Source organism: Leucopleurus acutus (assembly GCF_964270905.1).
Source record: "Leucopleurus acutus genome assembly, chromosome: 7".
Classification (NCBI taxonomy): Eukaryota; Metazoa; Chordata; class Mammalia; order Artiodactyla; family Delphinidae; genus Leucopleurus; species Leucopleurus acutus.
Window position 1 is genome coordinate 8,401,878 of NC_139150.1, and position 21,511 is coordinate 8,423,388.

A 21,511-nucleotide genomic window follows, 5' to 3' on the forward strand; every position below is an offset into this window, starting at 1 on the left:
GAGCGCTAATAGCTTTAAAAGCTTAGCTCACTGAATCCTCTCGATAATCCCAAGACCGTTTCCTCCTTACAGACGAAGAACCTGGGCTTCAGAAAGGCTGATTACTTGACGAGGGTCGCACAGCTAGGAGGTGGGGGAGCTGGAACTTGAACCCAGGCTTGCCTGATGCCAAAGCTGGGCATGCTGAAGCACTGCAGTGGGCTGCCTCTCAGAGAAGCAGCAAAGAAGAAAAAACTGGGGGCCTTAGATAGCACTCAGCAGTTCTGGGGGTAGACTCCAAGGGATGGAGCGGGCAGTGGAAGTTTTAACAAAGAAAGGCCAGCAAGGCGAGTCCCGGTGGCCTATGGCGAGGATGACCAGCAGAGCCCAGAAAGAGGGCTTGGGCCCAAGCAGTGGCAGACAGAAATGGCCTCCTTTCTTGGTGTCTTCTCTGAATAAAGACGACATTTTATAATCAAAGTAATTTTTTGCATCTCTCTCCCGGACCCTGACATTGCTCACACGGCAGTTCCAAGCCTACAAGCCTGGCAAAGGGTAAGAGCTAGGGTTCCAGGGGCCATTCACAAAGGGTGCTGTGGCTGTGAATCTGTCTTCGGTCCCGTTGCTGGCAGACCACCTTCACGTGTCTACCTGGCTTTATTACAGATCTTTCAAAGGGTGCGCGTCACTCTATCAACAGCACCTTCCATACAGAGAATGACGGCACTTTCCCTTCCTGCTCGCTTCAAGCAAAACTCTGAAGAGCCCTTCAGACCCCTTCCTGGGCTCCACTTAGGCAGGTCTTCTGTGGGAAAGAGGGGCACAAGCTGCTCACGGCTGTATCACAGGCACCGTGACTGTGGGCTTTGTGCTGATACAGACTTCCTTACCTCATCTGAAGAGCCGTTTTCCACTCTGAACCTTCCAGCCCTTTGGATGGCTCCATCGGCATCACTAGAGATAAGCTGGAGGACAAAAGAGCACTCAGTTAGGAAGCTGGGTCACCATTTGCAATGCCCCTTCCATCTGTCCGTATCTGCCTATGAGTAAGTCAAATCCAGTGAGAGCTGGAGGGCCCAGCCTAGAGCTCACAGTCTTGGAAGCTCTATCAGCCACGCCCTCGTACAGGTGGGCCCCACAGTCTTTAGGAAGCTGAAGGGTGAGGAACACCTAACCCGTAAGAGTGGAAAACAAGAGCCTCAAATCTAAATGTGAACATATTCCAATAGTGAAGCATTGAGGTGATGCTCCCTACAAGCTTAACCCACGTCACACGCGGACAAGCGTAGCTCACAGATGGCAACACCGAAAGCCAAGTCTCAAGTTCAGCTGCCTTCACAGGAAAGCCTAAAACACAATTAATGGCTGGCAGAAACTCTACTAACATCACAGAAAGCTCCTGTACTTCGTTCAGTTTCAAACAGTTTCCAAAAGGCCAATTAGTCCCTTCCAAGGCTGCCTGGCTGCATTTTAGCTCCAGCAAGGCGATGCTTGCAAATAGGCAGTCTCCATTCAAGGAGCTCGGTGCTAAAAAGAGATGAGTTAAAAAGAAATCAGTGCTGGTGCATCAGTCCTAAAATCACCGACTCAAGGTTTAACTTACTTTCTCCTAAATCTTCTAGATTTCTCAGTAGCAACTTAGGAAAATGACATGTCTTTTTTTAACCTTTTAAATCTGCCCACAAATTTGCAGCAAAGATTTGCCAACAATTTCCATATCCCAGAAATCCCATTAAAACACACTTGCCCAGAGGGGCACTTCTCAAGTCTTACCCAGTAAAATGATACACAGTTTCTTAAGAAAGATTATCTCGTATTTTTACTCGTGTTTCAGAGATATGAAAGTGTGAAAATAAATGGAAAAATTTCAGGGAAAAACTCTACAACTTTTCCTAAGGAAAACTGTTTGAAAATGATTGATACACTTTTCCCGTGATAAACACAAAAATAATAGTATCTAATATTTATTGAGAGCTGCTACATGCCATGTACTCCTCTGGCCTTAACATGTGTTATCTCATTTAATTCTCATAAAAACAACACAAAGTAGGTACTATCATTATTCTCATTTATGAGTGAGGAAACTGAGGCAGAGAAAGGTTAAAATAACTAGGTAAGGTTACATCTAAGTCAGTGGTGGGCCTGGGATGTGAACACAGGCAGTCAGATTCCGGAAGCCTGTTATCCTCATCTGACCACTACCCTACTTAACCCTCCTCCATGGAATGTCCATGATAAGGTTCTAACTTATATGTATACCTAACCTATATCCTGCAAAATAATTTCTAAAAACAATTACGAAGAAGATTTTTATGTATATATTTAGCTTTTATATCATCAGATCATTACACTGTTGATAGACTGAAGATGGGCAAGAGAGGCTACATAGCAAAGAATTTAATTTGCCCAAAGAGAGGTCTGACCTTTGCTCTCAGCTCCTGCTAGGTGATCTCTAAGCCCTGGGAATGTCCTGCATGAGTGTCTGTTTGCTTGGGGACTTTGAGTCACATGGCAGAGTATGGTGGGCGCTTTGGGTCACACGGTATCAGATCTACCTCTGGACACCAAGACTGAGAAGGGTTTCCCTGGTTGGCAGTACTCCATGTGTACTGTCACACGTTGTTGCCAGGAGCCGCAATCAATTACTAATGTCTGCCATAGGCATATAAAGAGAGGGGGTGACACACACATCCCTATATTAGAGGTTGGTAGATATAGTCCTCACTATAGCCAGTCTCATCCAGGACTCAAAGGCTTGGGAGAAGAGCTGACCATCATTCACTGATTCAGTCATTCATTCACATAACAAGTATAAACAGTGGTGGACTATATTCCAGACACTGCTAGGCACAGGCTATGATTCCCTTTTCCTTTGCTGAGATTAGAATAAGAAGTTTATCACTTATCTTGATTGAAAGGATCAAGAAGAAGAAAGGAAGGACATGTTTAACGATTTGATGGTTAGAAAGAATTTAGCTCCCTCTGAACTATAATCACAAAATCCATGAAGACCCTGAACTCCTGCCTTAGTCTAACATGTTTAACCCTATCACCGTCACCATCGCCACCACCACCATCTCCATCAGGTCACTGTCATCTCTCCCCTGGGTGACTGCAACCGTCTCCTAACTGGCCTGTGCATCCACCCACCATCGCTTCTCTGCAAACCACTCTTCACATCAAAGCGCACGGGATTTTGGCAACTGCGAATCTGATTGTCCCATGATCCCATCTCTATCCTGGCATCCCCCTCCTTCCCACCAGAGGACGTGCACGCACGGGACCCCCTCACCTGGAAGGTCTTCCTCTCCCCGCTTCCCCTCGTGAACTCCTTATCACTCAATTTCACCACAGCCGCCATTGCTCAGACACCTTCCTTGACCTCACTGCCTGGGAAAAGCTCCCACTGCAAGTCTCAGAGAGGGCCTCAGGGTCCTGATTGCCATTCCTTTGTGCCATCACCTGATTCATGCCCGTCTCTCCTCACGCACCCCCTCCACTCTCACTGAGAAGCTCCAGGAAGATGACGGTTTTCTCACCACTGCATCCCCAGAGCTATGCTCACTGCCTGACATAGTATTGATACTCACTAAATATTTATTACACAAGAAATCCATGAACAGATGAATGCCAAATCCCTGTGGAAATGACCAAAGGGATATAAGACTGGGGGAAAGATCTACTCTAGCCCCAGAAACCAAGAAGGTTCATTACTCACCCAAGAAATTTCAAAGAGATTCTACCAGGTCTATGACGAAAGAAAGACCAAGGTGAAGGACAGACCAAATCACTTGAATCACCACTTGCAAGGGAAAGGCAGCCTGAGTAGTAACTTAGTCCAACTAAGGTCAAACTAACACTGCTGAGCTCATGCTGGCAGGGCCTGTCTGAGGTGAGGGGGGTATTCGGGCAGTAGGTGGGAAGGAGACCTACCAGTCACACTGGGGAAGTGACTCTCGCTGGCAAGTGGAATGGCAGCCCCAGAGCTCCCCTGCCCCGCACCCCCCCCAACCCCCAGCTGGCTCGGGCAGCTGGCTAAATAAACCAGAGGGTGCCGTGGAGGCTGGCACTGATGAGGACTGGTACACCACCTGATGTGAAAGGGGACAGTGCTCCAGCGAATGAGGGGCTGAAAAAGATAACACTCCAGGAAAAAAATATCCTTTTAACACAGCAGAGAAGCTGTTTCTATCAGTAGTTTTCTTTCTATTATTCCTCATAAGCCTTTGATCTGGCTAATTAAAACTATTAAAAATATATAAACTCTTCCCTTTGTTGGAAGGAGATTTGACTCAGGAATGACACAATGTCTACGAGAACCCATCTAAATGTCCAGTACTGCACAACCAAGAAGCCCTCTCCTCTGACTCTTTCCACGTGGTACAGAGTTCTGGTTGCCGCCAAAATCCGTCCTCACCATCTTCCACGGTAATGGAATTGTAGCCGGACACATGGCTAGACCACAGTTCCCTCAAGGTGGCCATTTGACTTCATCTCCCCACTTGCAGGTGGGTCAAAGTCCCAGTGGCATGTAGGGATCCCAGCCCTTTAGAGAGGGGAGGTGCCCCCGCACGTGCTCTTTCCCTCCACTGGTTAAACCTCAATGACCAGAGAGACCTCAAAGTCCATATTGAAGACAGTGGGTTCATCCCAAGCCTGAATGTGTGGGGCACAACCACCCAACAACTTAAAATGCTTGGCTCAATGTCACAGAGAAATACACTTGTTTTTAACTGCATTTTGATGTTCTAAGCCAACTATATACCCTATAACATACCCTACAAGGAAGAACAAAGAAAAAATCATTAAACCTATGACAAGTCCATAATTTAAAATGTGGAAACTGACTTGAGGTATTTGAGCAAATGTTCTAGGAAATATAATTTACTACAAAAAGCACAAGGAAATTTTAGGCCATCATTAATTGTAATAATTTGGGAGGATACTTGATCTATGAATATGGAACAATCTGTGATCAGCTTTCTGATGTAAAAGCATGGTTTCTGAATTCTGAAATGTAGACCACATTTCACAGTGACCATAGTGAATTCAAAATTAGACAGTGAGAAGAAAATACCCCCAAAAGAGTAGATTAGAATATCAGTTTGAGATAAATAGAGGAAAATGATTATGAAAAACACAGAGAACATACCTGAGAAAAATGCAAGGAATAATGGAATGGGGTGTTAAGATGGTCTTTGGGCAGAGAACCCAAGGCCAACCAAATCATTCCGTAGACCAACTACCCACTGATAAGGTCCCCTACTAATGAGCTAGACCACAACTAGAGAATGCCTTCATTTACTGCAGACCAGCCCGAAAGGTTTAGAAACAAAGTAGAGTGCAAGGCAATCTGAGATCTCATCCCTCCAAAGCCAGCAGAGAGGAGGGAGTCAGGCAGTCTCCTCACACAGGAGTATACCTGGCCCTTTGTTATTCTTCAGGAGAAATGTCCAAAAAGGACATTCCCACATGTGCTCTGACCTTTGCAAGTGCTCTGCCTACCCAGGAGTTCAGTGATCAGTAAGATATTTTTTATCTGATCAGTCCAGATCTGTACTCCTAAAGGATGGAGTGAGGGAGAGGGGTAAAATGAGGAAGTGGATAATGGGGAGTCTGGAACACCTCCTAGAGGTCATTGGAGAGAACAGTCCAGATAATTACAATAAATATCAATGGGCTACACTCCTCTATTAAAGGAAGAAAGACTCAAGGATTGGAAATACAAATGAAATCTAACTAGCTGCAAGAGATAATAAAATAAAACAATACAATAAATACAATAAGATAATCCTGAAAAAGAAAGGCAAACTAAAAAATATTCATGGTAAGTTGGGGAGAAAATGGTGAGGGTATAATAAAATCAGATGTAGAACTTAGGAAAAAAATATCATTAAAAAAGTTACAGGGAAAAAAAAAAAAAAAAGTTACAGGGGCTTCCCTGGTGGCGCAGTGGTTGAGAGTCCGCCTGCCGATGCAGGGGACACGGGTTCGTGCCCCGGTTCGGGAGGATCCCACATGCCATGGAGCGGCTGGGCCCGTGAGCCATGGCCACTGAGCCTGCGCGTCCGGAGCCTGTGCTCCGCAATGGGAGAGGCCACAGCAGTGAAAGGCCCGCGTACCGCAAAAAAAAAAAAAAAAAAGTTATGGTACATGGATAGATAGATCTACTCACTCCCAAAATATAATAATTATAGGCACTCATTATAAAACAAAACTCTTATAAATAGATGGAGTTTCTAAAATTATAATTATAATGGGGGATTTTAGTATATTTCTCTCTGATAGGTCAAGGCAAGAAATAGTAAGGAATTATAGAGGAATCAAATAATAAAATTAATAAGCATGATTTAATAGACATATACTGAATTTATCAAGGTACAAACAGAGAATACATACCTTTTAAGAAAATCTATTAAAGTTTAAAAAGCTGATCAAATATTGGATAAAAGCAAGCATGAATAAATTCTGCAAAACAGAAACTATACAGATGATTTTTTTAGTATAGTGCAACTGAATGAGAAATTAGTGTCAAAAGGACAAAAAAGTGGGAAATTTTAAAATACACATCTGCAAAACTCTTGGGTCAAGTAGGAAAACTAAAATTGGACACTATCCAGACACCAACAAGAACAGTACCTATCAAAACAGATAATGCAATAGATGCCGCATTTACAGGAAAATTCATATCCTTAAATGATTTCGTCATTAAATAAGAAAGAATGAAAACAATGAACTAAAGCATTAACTGCTAGAAGGTACAAAAAGAACAATGAAATACACCCAAGGAAAGCAGGGGGGAGGAATCAATAAAAGATCAGAGCAGAAATTACAGATTTAGAAAGGCAGTAGAATTGACATCCAAGAGATGGCCAGCAAGTCTGATTCTAAAAAGCAAAGAGTGCCAGCTTTGGCAGCATGTATACTAAAATTAGAATGATTCAGAGAAGATTAGCGTGGCCCCTAAGCAATAATGACATGCAAATTGGTGAAGCATTCCATATTTTTATAAATTAGGAGTTTGGGATTAACAGATACACACTACTACGTATAAAATAGGTAAACAACAAGGACTTACTGTATAGCACAGGTAACTATATTCAATATCTCGTAGTAACTTATAATGAAAAAGAATCTGAAAAATATATATATACCTGTATATACATAAATGTGTATATATACACATATATATAACTGAATCACTTTGCTGTACACCTGAAACTAACACAATAATGTAAATCAACTATATTTCTATAAAATAAAGAAATAAGTAAAAATCAAAGACAAACACAAATACACAAGAGTGATAATAAAGAAAATATAGTTGCTAAGAAGAAAAGAGATTTTTTAAAGTGTGAGAGAATACCATGTGAGACTATGCGACTATTACCAAAAACTTCAGTGAAATGGAAATTTTCTAGGAAAATATACATAATGAAGATTCTTTTAAGGAGAGGAAGAAACCTGAATACACCAATAACTGTAGAACTGGAGAGGTTGTCAGAACAACACCCCACAGAGACAGCCCTGGCTCAGAGGGTCTTCAAGGAGGGGAAGGGCCCCATTTCCACCTGCCAGCCACACCCTCACTCACCAGGAACACAGGGGAGAGTTTCCCTACAGAAGATACAAATAGCAGAATTCTTCTGAGTTTGTTTTGGTGCAGAAGTTCAGGGGAAGGGAATTAACATATATTTAACATCAGTAATGCTAAGAAAAAAGGACATGATTTTTACGTTATTTTATTTTGTCTAACGTTTCTAACCTGGTCATACACCAAAGGATCGGTACTGAGGAGGACTGCGCCCAAGAGAGAAAAGGGAAAAAGCAAATCAAATCATCACTTGGTTAGGATCTGCCTGGTCCTGTGAGGAATTCCTTTAGAGTTCCTGCATTGGTCAATACTGGAGCCACTAGCCCCATTTAAATCTAATTTTAAATTAATTGAGATAAAATAAAAAACACTCAGTTCCTCTGTTGCGCTGTCCGTATTTTAAGTGTTCAGTAGCCACAGGTGATGGCTACACTGGACAGAGCAAATGACAAATTTCCACAGTCACGGAAAATTCTATTGGACAGGACTGTCACATGCTGGACCTTGATGCAACTCTGTGTGACCAAGATCCATTAAGTTTCTCAGGCTGAAACACCTTCAGTTAGTTAAATACACTAAAAACGGTGGAAATTCATGTAATTTCAGCCAAACTGTAACTGATTCATTTAACACTAAACAGTGTTCAATGTCTTAGATGTTTTATTTCTGGGAAAAAGTAATATCTAAGCAATAATATCCATCTGTATGATTTAACAAATTAATGTAAAAGAAAAAATTAAAAAAGGAAGAATAAAGTGTTATTCATTAACTACTGTAAATAAAAGTATTATTAGTTTAATATTAGAGGCAATTAGATGAGAATATTTCCTAAATTAATACAAATACATAAATTTTCAAAAACAAAAGGCTCTTTCCTCTCTACTGAATTGCTTTGTTTCTTTGGGCTGGTGTCTGTTTCCATACCTTAAGCAGCACTAGGATCCCTGCGATCTCTGCTTATCATGCACTGGGTACTTGGCATTCAGGTATATATAAGTCACAGAAACAGTATTTTAACTTAGGAAAATAATCTTTTAAAATTTGTGTAAATTATATCTTTAAAAATAATATTTCAGATTTCCATCCCCCGCCCCTATCTCCTCTCTTTAAAATGAGTGGTTACAAGTGTGGGTTTTGGCACCCAACTGAACAGGTTCAAATCTCAGTTCCACACTTACTAGCTGTGTGACCTTGGGCAAATCACTTAATTTTTCCTCTCTAAACTTCATTTTCCCTATCTCTAAAATGAGGAAAATGATTGTAGCCACTTTTAGGCTTGTGGAGAGGATTCAGTAATATAAAACAAGGGCTTCCCTGGTGGCACAGTGGTTGAGAGTCCGCCTGCCGATGCAGGGGACACGGGTTCGTGCCCCGGTCTGGGAAGATCCCACATGCCGCGGAGCGGCCGGGCCCACGAGCCATGGCCGCTGAGCCTGCGCGTCCGGAGCCTGTGCTCCGTGACGGGAGAGGCCACAACAATGAGAGGCCCACGTACCGCAAAAAAAAAAAAAAAGTGATAAAATAATATAAAACATGGAATGAGCCTAGAATAGTTTCTGGACATAGGAAGTGCTCAATCATACATGTTATAACAATATGTATTTTAATACTAATATGATAATGATTAATATAAAATGCCGTGACTATTGTTAGTAATGATTAAACCATTTCAGTGCTGCATTTACGCTCTTGGAAGGTCTGTTTAAACATTTGTCACTCTTCCGATATTATTGAGAACTAATTTCTCAGGGTCTGTACTAACTGCTGGAATTAAAAAGACAAATGCAACATGATCCCTACCCTGGAGGAGCACAGATCCTACTGGGAGAGAGACACACACATGTAAACAGATAAATCACACATAACCTGGTTAAATGCCACAGCACAGAAGTAAGGATGGGGCACCGGGGGCGGTCAGAGGCTGGAGGGACAACTCTGCCTTGGGGAGCAAAGGTTTTGTCGCTATAATGCAATTTATTCTGGAAGATGTACAGGACCTTTGAGAAATGATTTCCAACATAAGTAGACTTTTAAAACTACAAATACTGGTCAAGGAGACCATTTGCATACGCAAATCACAGACATGTAGACATCCTGACACACATCCATACCCCTGACTTAGAAAGTATGGCTCAGAAGGGAAGAAAGAAAGTTAAAATGTTTCCATCAAAAAAAGGTGGGGAGATAAGGCCTGAACATGGGTGGAATAAGCCATCCCCTGACTGGCAAGTACTGCTCCCGGGCCCCTGGTTCACTTCTCCTGGTCAGTCTGGTTCACTTCCGCTGTCTGCAGCGAGAGGCAAGGGAGTGGAGACGGGGACCAGAGGAGATGTTTTCTTCCTCCCACTCTTCACCTCCATCCTCCTCTGCCTGTGCCATGGGGTGGAGAAAAGATTTGGGAGGTTGGGCAGCTGGAGTGCTGAGCGCCAGGGCACATGTCAGAGAACCTGAATTGGTTAGAAGATTCTCCAGCTAGGAAGATAACTGTTGGCTAAAGAACAACCAAGGCCTCGGATCTGGGCTCAGACTTATCATTCACATCTCTGGCCAACATCCTCAGCAAACTCAACGTCCATCACAATGATTTATCTGATGTCTTGAGCTCACGCCCTTCAGCTGTCTCAAATCTAATGACCTCACTTAACTCCATGGCTTTGTCATCCACTACTAAGACCCCAAACCTGCTCTCACCCACACTGGTATAGATTTGTCATCACAGTACCTGACTTATAACCCACGCTGGCTCTTTCCGGTACACATTCTAGCTGGGGATCTGTGGTTAATCACACCAACACTGCACTTACTAACACATAGACCTTCGTACTGCTGAGTTGTACTCAAGCCCACCAAGTCAAGTCCCAGTTTTCAATCACCTCCTACCAAGTAAACTCTCACGCTTCCCTTCTGTGTTCAAAGAGACATGTTTCCATATGACTAGGCCTATGCCAAGCTCATGCTTCTTGACCATGGCTAGATCTTCACTACCACTCCCCAGTTCTTTTATCCATTCCTTTTTCACTTCCCATTACATCTCCCATCTTGGCCCTGACTTGTCAATCACCAAATCGCCACTCCGGAAACACCTTTTCTTCCAAGCAATGACTTCTCCACCTATTCTACTGAGAAATCTGAGGCAAGTCAGGATGAGTACTGTCATCTAACCCTCCATCTCAAATGCTATCCAGCTTGGTTTCTTCATTAAAATAATATCTGACTAGTCCCTGATACTCAAATTCCCAGTAAAATATTTGTGAAGATTCAGCACAAAAGATGACAATTCATGAGTCTGAAGACTGATTGTCCACCCAATGGCCAAAACATCAGGACATTTTCTACTTACTGTATGGCCAATGGAGAAAAGAACTGGGAAACATATTCGGTCACTGACTTTGTTGCCCAAAACAGAGCAAATCTGTGGTCATTACAGAAAGCTGGATGGCAGTTTATTTTCCTCTTCACCACCTCCTTTGGGCTAAGAAACACTGGGTCTATATGAAGAATAACAATAAAACATCGGCCATCATCCTTTTACTGCACAGGTACTGCATTTTAAGGTAGCCCCAGCCATTCCAGCACCTCTTCTTCTCTCCAAGAACACATTGGGCAAGATGTGGGGAGGGAGGGAGACAAAGTCCACGTTAGAAAATGCAGTCTTCATAAGCAACGTGCCATAGGTAGGGAGACAGACTGGAAGGGTCCTGGTAGCAGAGCACCCTGGGGAACATGGTTTTGTCAATATGCCAAGCTGCTGGGCACACCAAAGTGTGGTTGGGATGGGGGGAGATATAACCTTCTTAATCTGAATCCTGTTCTTTAATCTACACAGATGGTATTTTCTCAAGCTTATGTAAAGAGCTAAGCAAACATTACTTTAATACTCCTCTTCCAACCAGATTGCTACCTGGAGCCCCCTAAGTCCTGGCTATATGTATAAATTCTAGAGCTACTCATTCAGAGCAGCAAAAAGCCAAGCACAGAGAACATCCTAACTCATCCCAGCAGAGCTTTACAAGATAAATGCCAGCTAGATTCTGGATATTGATCAGGGAGCTTTGCACAACCACTGGCCATCCAGATGTTTGGTTCAGAGAAGCTGCAGTACCCAAAAGGACAATGAGGGCTCAGGCCATTGTACATTCTGTCTGTTGAAAATACAAGGTCTGAATAGCTCTTTGTTTTTGTTTGAAGATTCTGTAAAAAGGAAAAAAAAAATCACCAACATGGGAGTTATGAAAAAAAAAATGCTACATATGATCCTGAAAACTAAAAAAGGAAGCTCATCATTTTTTACTATGAAACCAAAATAAAAGTTTAGAAAAGCAGTTGTTGTCCTCAATAAGACAGAAGACAATTTTTGCAACAAGCGTATAAAGCTTGTGGAAGCGGGCAAGATAAAGAGGACAAAATATGCAAATGTAGGATTAAAATCCTCATTGGAGGAGGAAAGCAAAACATTTACTGTAGAAAACAGAGACAGTAGAATGTTTATCATTTGAGATGCCTTTCCAAAATGAAAAGGTACAAAACAAAATGAAAATAATGAGAAAGAAAAGATAGCTACAGGGGACAGAAAAAAGATCTTCCTTATCGTTTCAAGGGGAAAAAATGAGCAATAATCGAAGATATATCTGAAGAAAATATTCATCCGTGACGTAAGACCTGGGTCCAAGATTTGCAAAGATGCAATATTTTGGGAAAAATTGGTGAGAAGAGAAAGACAGAGAAACTATGGGAAACATTTTTAAAATAAAAGAATAAAGATGAAGGTTTGAGAAAGATCCAGGCAGGAAAGGTTTCCGAAAAAGAAAATAAACTAAACTGTCTCAGGCTTCTTTCTGAACACTAAAGGGCAGAAAGTAACTGTACTGGCTTGAATGGTGTTCCCCGCCCCCTACCGCCACTTTACATCCACCTGGAACCTCAGAATGCGCTCTTATTTGCAAAGAGGGCCTTTGTAGATGTAATTAAATAATTAAGATGAGGTCACTGAATTAGGGTGGGACGTAAGTCCAATGGCTGGTGTCTTTATAAGAGAAAAGAGGGAGACACAGTTACAGAAATGCAGGTCAGGAGGCCATGTGAAGCAGAGATTGGAGTGATGCAGCTACAAGCCAAAGGATGTCAGGGATTGCTGGTAACCATGGAAGCTGGAAGAGGCAAGGGAGGATTTCTCCCTCGAACCTTCAGAGGGAGTGTGGCCCTGCCAACATCTTGACTTCAGACTTCTAGCCTCCAGAACTACAAGAGAATAAATTTCTGTTGTTTTAAGCCATTCAGTTTGTGGTAATTTGTTACGGCAGGCCTAGGAAAGCAATACAGTAACAGATCAAAATTTGTGAATTTTTTTTGAAAAATAAATATTTATTTTCGGCTGCGTTGGGTCTTCGTTGCTGCACGCGGGCTTTCTCTAGTTGCGGCGAGTGGGGGCTACTCTTCGTCGTGGTACACGGACTTCTCATTGCACTGGCTTCTCTTGTTGCGGAGCACGGGCTCTAGGCACGTGGGCTTCAGTAGTTGTGGCACGTGGGCTCAGTAGATGTGGCTTTCAGGCTCTACAGCACAGGCTCAGTAATTGTGGCACGTGGGCTTAGTTGCTCCACGGCATGTGGGATCTTCCCGGACCAGGGATTGAACCTGTGTCCCCTGCATTGGCAGGCGGATTTGTAACCACTGTGCCACCAGGGAAGTCCCCAACATGTGAATTTTTAAGAGAGAAAGGTGATGACTCAGAAATTTAAAAACCAACCAAGCTGCTCTTATGGAAGGCATAGCTCAAGACGTTCTCAGACACACAATGATTGAGAAAAGATAACCATCACATACTGCCTAAAAAACTTACCTGGAATTGCAGAAGGATGCCTGCAACCATGATATTTACTATGTTTCTGGAGTCCTAGCCAGTGCGTAGCCAATCAGACATACAGAAGAAATAAGAGATTTAGATGGAAGAAGACAAACTTGTTTGCGGAAGAGTATCTATGTCTTCAAAAAGAGACTACTTTGTTTTTAAGTAAAGAAGCACAAAAAAACTATAAAACTGTTTTGTATATAAATTTAATTACTAAAGGGACACACTAAATCTTAATAGTGATTATCCATAGGTGGTAGGATTACAGACTAATTTAATTTTCCAGTGCTTTTTCACTATATTTCAAATTTTCTATAATGAGCATGTATTCCTTTTATAATCAGAAAAGTATGTTTAAAAGTATATCGGCATGCATGTGCACATACACACACAGAGACTGGAAAGTAATCTAAAAATTTAAGAAAAGAAAAAAATTGATCAGACACCAGATTTTTAGCAAAACTGATCTTTTAGCTAATACATAGACATTTGGCAGTGAGCTAGATGCCACTGGGGATACAACAAAAAAGAACCATGAGTTCTGCCCACTGAAAAGGTATAAGAAATGCACACAAATAATTTCAGTGTAAAATATGACAGGTGCCATAGAGAAATGCAAAGAATTGCAGGGTTCTAAAGAGTGAAAGATGATTTTCCCATAGGGGAATCAGGTAAGGCTACATGGAAAACAGCCCTGGTAGAGGCATATTTCAAGAAGGCATTTTAGAAGGACTGAGAGGCATAAAAAAGCCCCAGAGGCCTGGGTGACGGTGAGTAAAGGCCTATTTGGCTGGATCATGGGCCAGAGGCGTGAAGGCTCCAAAGATTGGTTGGAGGCATTTTTGGAAAGCTAAAAGCTCTATTCCACAAGCAAAGGAGAGATGTGAAGGCTTTGGCTTTTTGTTGTTGTTTTGTTGTTGTTGTTATTTGTTTGAAAGCATAAGCATGATGCTGACAGAGTGGGACATTTGGGAAAGTACTCTTTGTAGCATTAAGGAAATCATCCTCCAGAATCAGGTTAACTACAGCTGAGAATTCTGACAAACTGGATGTTCTTATCAAAACTTGTTGAATGGAATCTTTGAGAAGTCAGGGAGACCAAGAAAAACTGCCGGAAGCTCAGAGAAGGAGGAAATGACACAAATGTCACTCCTAAAAGGGAGTTCATAGAAGCAAACACGCCTGTCCTTTTCCTATTCCTATCTCCTTAAGAGATCAAATGAGAAACATATAAGAAATTAAAAGTCACTTTCACAATGGAAGCTTGTAAAAGAAATGCACACTATTTGGTTCACTCCAGACATGTCAAATCAGAGCCTGAATGTTAAACAAATTCCTCAAGTGATTTTTATGCGCCGTAAGGTATGAGGGGCATTGGAGCGCAGCCTATAACAATGGGGAGATCACAGAACTTTTAAATAACTACAACCTACTGTGCATAAGACAGGGGGACAAGCTCTGCAACTTACTAGTTGTGTGACTTTGGACAAGTTAATCTCTTTGAACTTCAGTTACCTCATCTATAAAATGAGGGTAACAAAAGTATCTATACCCCATCAGGTAGTTGTGAAATTTACATTAGTACATATACATAATACCTATTTCCATGCATACATATATATACGTATATATGTCTGTCTATCTATCTATCTATCTGTCTATCATCTCCTCAAAAGACTGTCTGGCATTGTGAGTGCACATCCATGTGAATAAGAGCAACTTACCCATGAAATCTGTTGAGAACATATAACCAACAGGATTTGGTAAGAGACTGGATGTGGGCTATGGGTGAGCTCCTGGTTTCTGATATTAGCAATGGAAGGAAAGGTAGAGCCACTTACCCAGTGGTGTGGGTGGGCAAAGAGCAACGACGGTGAGTTCCGTAGTGGGCGTTTTAAGGTTCAACTGCCCATGGCAATGTCCAGTGGACATTTGGGCAGGTGGTCCTATATGCTGTGGACAGAGACCTGGGAAGAATATACGGATCTGTGAGTCACCAGCCTAAAGACAGTACCTGAAGCCATGGGGATAGGAAAGATGACGAGGGAGAGCAGACAGAGTGAGAAGAGAACCCTGAGGAGCAACCAAATTCAAGGGCCAGGCAGACGAGAAGAGCTCCCTAAAAGAAGCTGAGACGTGCCGTAGGGAGGTAGAAAGAGAAGTACGGGAGAGCAGAGGCGCAGAAGCCAAGGGAGGGGAAAGTTTTAACAGGGCGCATGTGCAGAGTGGGCCCGTGAGCTAAAGACTAAACGCGTCACCTGGATTTGGTAGCAGAAAGGTCTCTGGTGACTTTGGCAAGAGCAGGCTCAGTGGGAACAAGAAGGGGAAGCATCCAAAGGCGAATTTGCAAGGGAATTTGTGGAACTATCGCGGGGATCAAAAGGAGAATTCAGAGAGGCTGAAATGTACTCCCAACGTAATTAAAAAGTCTTCACATCTATTAAGCAAACACAGCCTGAGATTATATTTTAAAAGACTGCAACACAGTGATAACTGCGAAAGACCAATTAAAAAGCTGAGGCCAAAAAGCATACAATCATTTTCTTACATATAAAGGAGCCCAAAGTAACTGCTTTAATTAAATATGTAAAATAGTTCAATATAAAAATAAGAATATTCGTTGTGGCATGAAACTGGGAGCCCTTTTTGGTAAGTCAGTCACAGCAGAGGCTACACTGGATTTGGGCGTGACTTCCCCTAACTTCACCCAGTGGGGGAAAAAAGGGGAGCAAATTTTAAAATCACAGATATTCTCCTCTCCTACGAAGAGGGTGAAGTTGCTCCAACCCACGGAATGGATGTGCACCCCAACAAAATAGGGACTTGGCCCGAGACAGGACAAAGACCCGAAAGAAGCCTCAAATGCTCTGGGTCCCATACCCCCGGGGAAATTTGTCCCAAGTTGCCTACCGGGGGGCAGCTAATAAGTTAAAAGCATTAGACTTGGTTCTGAGGGTCTAACAAAGAGCTATGACTGTTCAGAGCCCACATGGTGAAAGGCTGGCAAAAAAGTAAGATTCATTTTCAAGGTAACAGCACTAAAAGAAGTAAAAGGGTGTTTTTCAAATTCTTGGGTCTGTGTTCATGGCTGTTAAGTGCTACATTTTTGATGGTAGGCCTGCCTGAATTCAAAAGTAAACACAGGTTCTTAAAAATACCTTTCAGAAAACTGAAAGTATTTTGTATTCATAAGAGCAGTATACAAAGGTATATAACATTATATATATATATTTTTAAATAAATTTATTTATTTATGGCTGCATCGGGTCTTTGTTGCTGCAAGCAGGCTTTCTCTAGTTGCGGAGAGCGGGGGCTACTCTTCATCGCGGTGCGCAGGCTTCTCGTTGTGGTGGCTTCTCTTGTTGCAGAGCATGGGCTCTAGGCATGCGGGCTTTGGTAGTTGTGGCATGCAGCCTCAGTAGCTGTGGCACACGGGCTTAGTTGCTCCGCGGCACATGGGATCTTCCCAGACGAGGGCTCGAACCCATGTCCCCAGCATTGGCAGGCGGATTCTTAACCACTGTGCCACTAGGGAAGTCCCAACACTATATATATATATATATATATATATATATATATATATATATATTGTTTGTTTTGTCGTATGCGGGCCTCTCACTGTTGTGGCCTCTCCCGTTGTGGAGCACAGGCTCCGGACACGCAGGCTCAGCGGCCATGGCTCACGGGCCTAGCCGCTCCACGGCATGTGGGATCTTCCCGGACCGGGGCACGAACCCGTGTCCCTGCAGCAGCAGGTGGATTCTCAAACACTGCGCCACCAGGGAAGTCCCCAACATTATATATTTTTGATCAAGCTTAAAATTTATTTTTGCTACAACTGACGATACATACCGCTGAGCCTGGTCTGTCTTACTAAAGGTTGAGCTGGGCACGTGACAGGACCTGGTGTAGGGCAGAGGTCACTTTGGCACAAGTAAGTTGTGAGAGGCAACAGATATTATCAAGCAGACGCTTAAGAAAGACTGGGTGTTTGAGACACACTTGAGAATTTTACCTCCAGAGTATACAAGAGACCACAATCAAGATAGAAAACTAGGTTTGCTGTGAAGAATTAACCAATAAACAATACGTTAACAGTTTATAGCTCCGGGTAAACAAACTATAAACTGTTGTACATTGATCAAAATTTGAAAGTTTTTTTTTTTTTCGGTACGCGGGCCTCTCACTGTTGTGGCCTCTCCCGTTGCGGAGCACAGGCTCCGGACGCGCAGGCTCAGCGGCTATGGCTCACAGGCCCAGCCGCTCCACGGCATGTGGGATCCTCCCGGACCAGGGCACGAACCCGTGTCCCCTGCATCGGCAGGTGGACTCCCAACCTCTGCGCCACCAGGGAAGCCCAAAATTTGAAAGTATTTTTATAGTCCAGCAGAGTGCTATATCCCACCAGGTGAAGACCACTGGAGTCACAGAACAAAGACCCCAGGGTTCCAGCAGCAGGTGTAGGAGCCAGAGGTCATGAGCTGAGCTGAGGGTGCCGCGGCAGCAGAGTGGGTCACCCGGAGGAGGACGTGGGGCCGCACAGGAATGGGAGACTTGTGCGGCCACGAGGAACCCAGCGTGAGCTACCCAGGCCCACCGCTACCCAGGAGGAAGCAGAGCGTCTGCAGTCCTAGTTTTGAAACTAGAGAGCATGCTGGTGCCAAATATCACTGAAATGGCTGTTTCCAGAGTTGATTTTGCCTGGGAAAGTTGGAGGACTTGTCTGGTATTCTGATTACAGTGTGTGTTTAGCTAGCTGATTTGGAAGACTTTTGGACCCCAATTATCCAGACCATTAACACAGGGCTCAGTGCTCTAGGTGGTCACCAAACGGCTGGGCAGGTGATGCTAATTCTCCCCAGGTGTTGTTGATCCTAGGAAAATAGTTCATGAAAGCACTAATCAAAAAGTAGGGTAGGGAGGAGACAAGGGTCAAAACCATTCTATAAACTAAGCTACCATCAATGGGGGACAGAGGATATGCTGTTAAGGGCTAGAAGCTGAACACAGATTTTTTTTTTTTAATTTATGCTCTACCTTATTTTTTAGAAGAGATTTAAAGCAGCTTACTGAAATGTATCTCACTCAAAGGAGAAAATTAGATACAGAACAAATTCAGAACAAGGGAAAATTAGATGTGGGCAAATAACCTGAAAACAAGAGAATAAGTTTAGGCTGCATGTTATAAAGTCCTTTAAGGCTGTTAGAAGCAAGCCATAAATAGGGTCCTGAGCTTCCTAGAGGCCAATGCAAAGAGGAAAAAACCCAGCCAGCCATTTAGAGGATTCCTACTGCCTATAAGGTTAACAACAAAGCTGCTTTTTGGTCCCGGGAAAACTTTTCTCATAGGCCCTCTTAAAGGAGACACTGTGTGACAGACAGTGAAAAATCCTTGAGAAGAATCCTCAAGACCTTCCTGCAAGAGACGCACCATCCAGATCCATATGGCTCTTTCCTGCTCTGTCTATCAGTGCAAGTTAAAGACGTAACACCAAGGCACAGATCAAGAAAAGCAAGACTAAGGGGGCCAAGAAAGGCAGGCCAAGTGTTTGCAGCTACCTTATGGTTGGGCCTAATCCAGAAATTAAATTTAAACCATTTATGGCATGGACATCTCTTAGGTAATTCTTTATGAACATTCTTCTTAAAATCAAGCTTTTGTTAAGATTTGGACCTAAGAGAGTTCGAAATTATGTATTTGAGCTAAAACCTCAAGCAGAGCTACTCTATGCTGTTGATTAAGGGCAGAGATGTTTGCTCTAACAATCAATCCAATTGCCTTAGGAAACAGTCTATACGTGGCAGAGCTATGTCAGCACAGGCTCGTAGACTGAGAGATTAAGCACAGGGGCTCTTGGAGTCAGACAGACCTGGGCTTAAGTGTCACCTCTACACTCACTAGCCGTGGGATCTCTCTGAGATCGTCTGATAAACGGGAATCCATTCAACGTCCACAAATGTCTTCTGAGCCTCCACAGTGTGTGGTGCAATCAAATAACATCTACTGCCTATAGTCGTTTGCGAGGATTAAATAGGTAAATGCGTCTAAAGTACTTAGCCCAGTCACTGGTACACAGTAAGCATTCAGTAAACAGCAAAACTAATAATAATAATAAAACAATAATCATAATAAAAGATTTCTGGTTCCATTCTCATGCATAAATAATTATCTGAGTGAGGTCTTAAAGTTCTACATTACGGAAAATGGTTGCAATAATTTTAGCCTGGAAAAGGTTCCATGTCGGCATTACTGATCGTCCACAAAGGCATCAAGAATATTAAAAAGAGCACCAGAGTTTTCAACCATGTTAACTCACCGATAACTCCAGCTGAACGTTATACCTTGCAGTACCTACATGAGTCAACCAGCTATCAAAGCTTTAAATATAAGACAGTTAAATATCAGAGAACATCTGCCAAAATTATGACTCTAGTTGTAGAATGTAGAAGTCTTGATGTTTTGATGTTCCTAAGGGAAATATGCTGGTACCGTCACTCATCTCTCAATTTAGTGATACTACGTAGAATATAATTCTCCCATAAAATGCCTCTGAAAACAAAAAGCCTACTCAACCCTGTAGAGTATTAGGGATGCTGGGCAGGCAGCTAGCTAAATCACTCATTAGCCAAGAGTCGTGTTTCTGCACAACAGTCCCACAGGCGTAATTCAAGTTTGTGCCTGAGCAAAACTACAAATTACTACATATCAGACTTCAAAGATCTTCACATAGTCAAAACCTCAAATGTTAAAACCTGCAGATGCCAACCAAGTTCATGACAAACCTCTCTTTGGGCTGTGCTCAGTACAGCCAGACGTCCTTTGAGGCCACCCTGAGTTCATAACAACAAACCCATGCTATCCTCACAGAGTCGCATTTATACGTGTCTCTCTGATATACCAGGGGAACATGCAGCTGATCCAAATGCAGGCTTGAGTCATTAGGGTACAAGTTTTAAAAGGAATGGACAATATACCACCCTGTTTCATCCAGACCTTCCCCAGAAGTATCCAGATGTGGGGTTATATAAGGCTCAGCGGCTGGGCTGGGCAGCGGAGAGGTCCATATGGCGCCCATAGCAGTTTCTTACCCATTGAGTCAAAGGCCAAGGAAAGATCAGTAAAAACTACAAACAATCTTATCCTGACAGATTTCGATATAAAGTAAAGAAGAATGGTCGATGGGGTAATAGCTGTGCCTTGCTTAGAATGCTGCCACGACAGACCAGACTTTCAATTCATCAAGAAGAAAAAATGGCGTATGTTTCAGATGGAATGCACTGCAAGCTGAGGAGTCTATACTGGGGAGGCGGGAATCAAAGAAGCTCGTTTTTCCTTCTTTATTTTTGACGGGTTAGGCTACTCTCTAATTCCAACCAAACTGAACCATTCATTCATTCAATTAATATTTACTAAGTTACTAATGCTAAGCATTGTGGTTGGTATGAGGGACACAGTGGTAAATAAAGAGCCATGATTCCTATTTTTAGAGAGTTTATAATCCATGTCATTGTTTATGGGATTAAAAAAAGTGTCAGGGATAATAGTCCACTGGCAGAAGATGACATTTTAGCCAGGTGCTTTTAGTTTGAGCTTTTAAATCATCTACTATAAGAGGAAATATTGCAGACACATTCGAGGCCTCCTTCCCAGCTCATGCTCTTTGAAACTGATTTTTCTCTATATCCTTTTCAGAGAGAATCTGCCCTATCCACAAACTTTGCTGAGGATGTGGGTCTAGGAGGCCGTGTTTATACCACATGATCCCACTACCCTGAACTCAACTGTTTGAATCAGGGATAGATACCTGAATCCAAGAAATTAGGGTCCAAGAGTGAACCCTTCACCCTATGACTATGAGGGGCGAAAGGGCTGCAAGACCAGGGGATTGGGGGACTAGAAATCAATTTAGTAATAAAAAACAGTGAATGAGAACTTTGTATGTGCCAGGGCCTTGCCAGGGCCTAGAAATCCAACAATGAACAAGGTAGACATGGTTCCCACCCTCACCTCTAGTGGATGAGAGAGTAGTTAGTAAACGAATAAATATCAATTGTGGGAATTCCCTGGTGGTCCAGTGGTTAAGACTCCG

At 42.7% G+C, this 21,511-nt stretch overlaps 1 protein-coding gene across 3 annotated transcripts in view; it reads right to left on the reverse strand.

Moving 5' to 3' along the window:
• Positions 1-21,511, reverse strand: part of GARNL3 (GTPase activating Rap/RanGAP domain like 3) — a gene marked incomplete at both ends in the record, with an annotated part of 153,893 nt that overhangs the window by 82,355 nt on the left and 50,027 nt on the right. For all 3 annotated transcript variants that reach the window (XM_082843295.1, XM_082843293.1, XM_082843294.1), the window contains one exon: positions 870-944. In XM_082843295.1, coding sequence (XP_082699421.1) covers positions 870-944 — 75 coding nt within the window. The remainder of the gene's footprint in view (positions 1-869; positions 945-21,511) is intronic.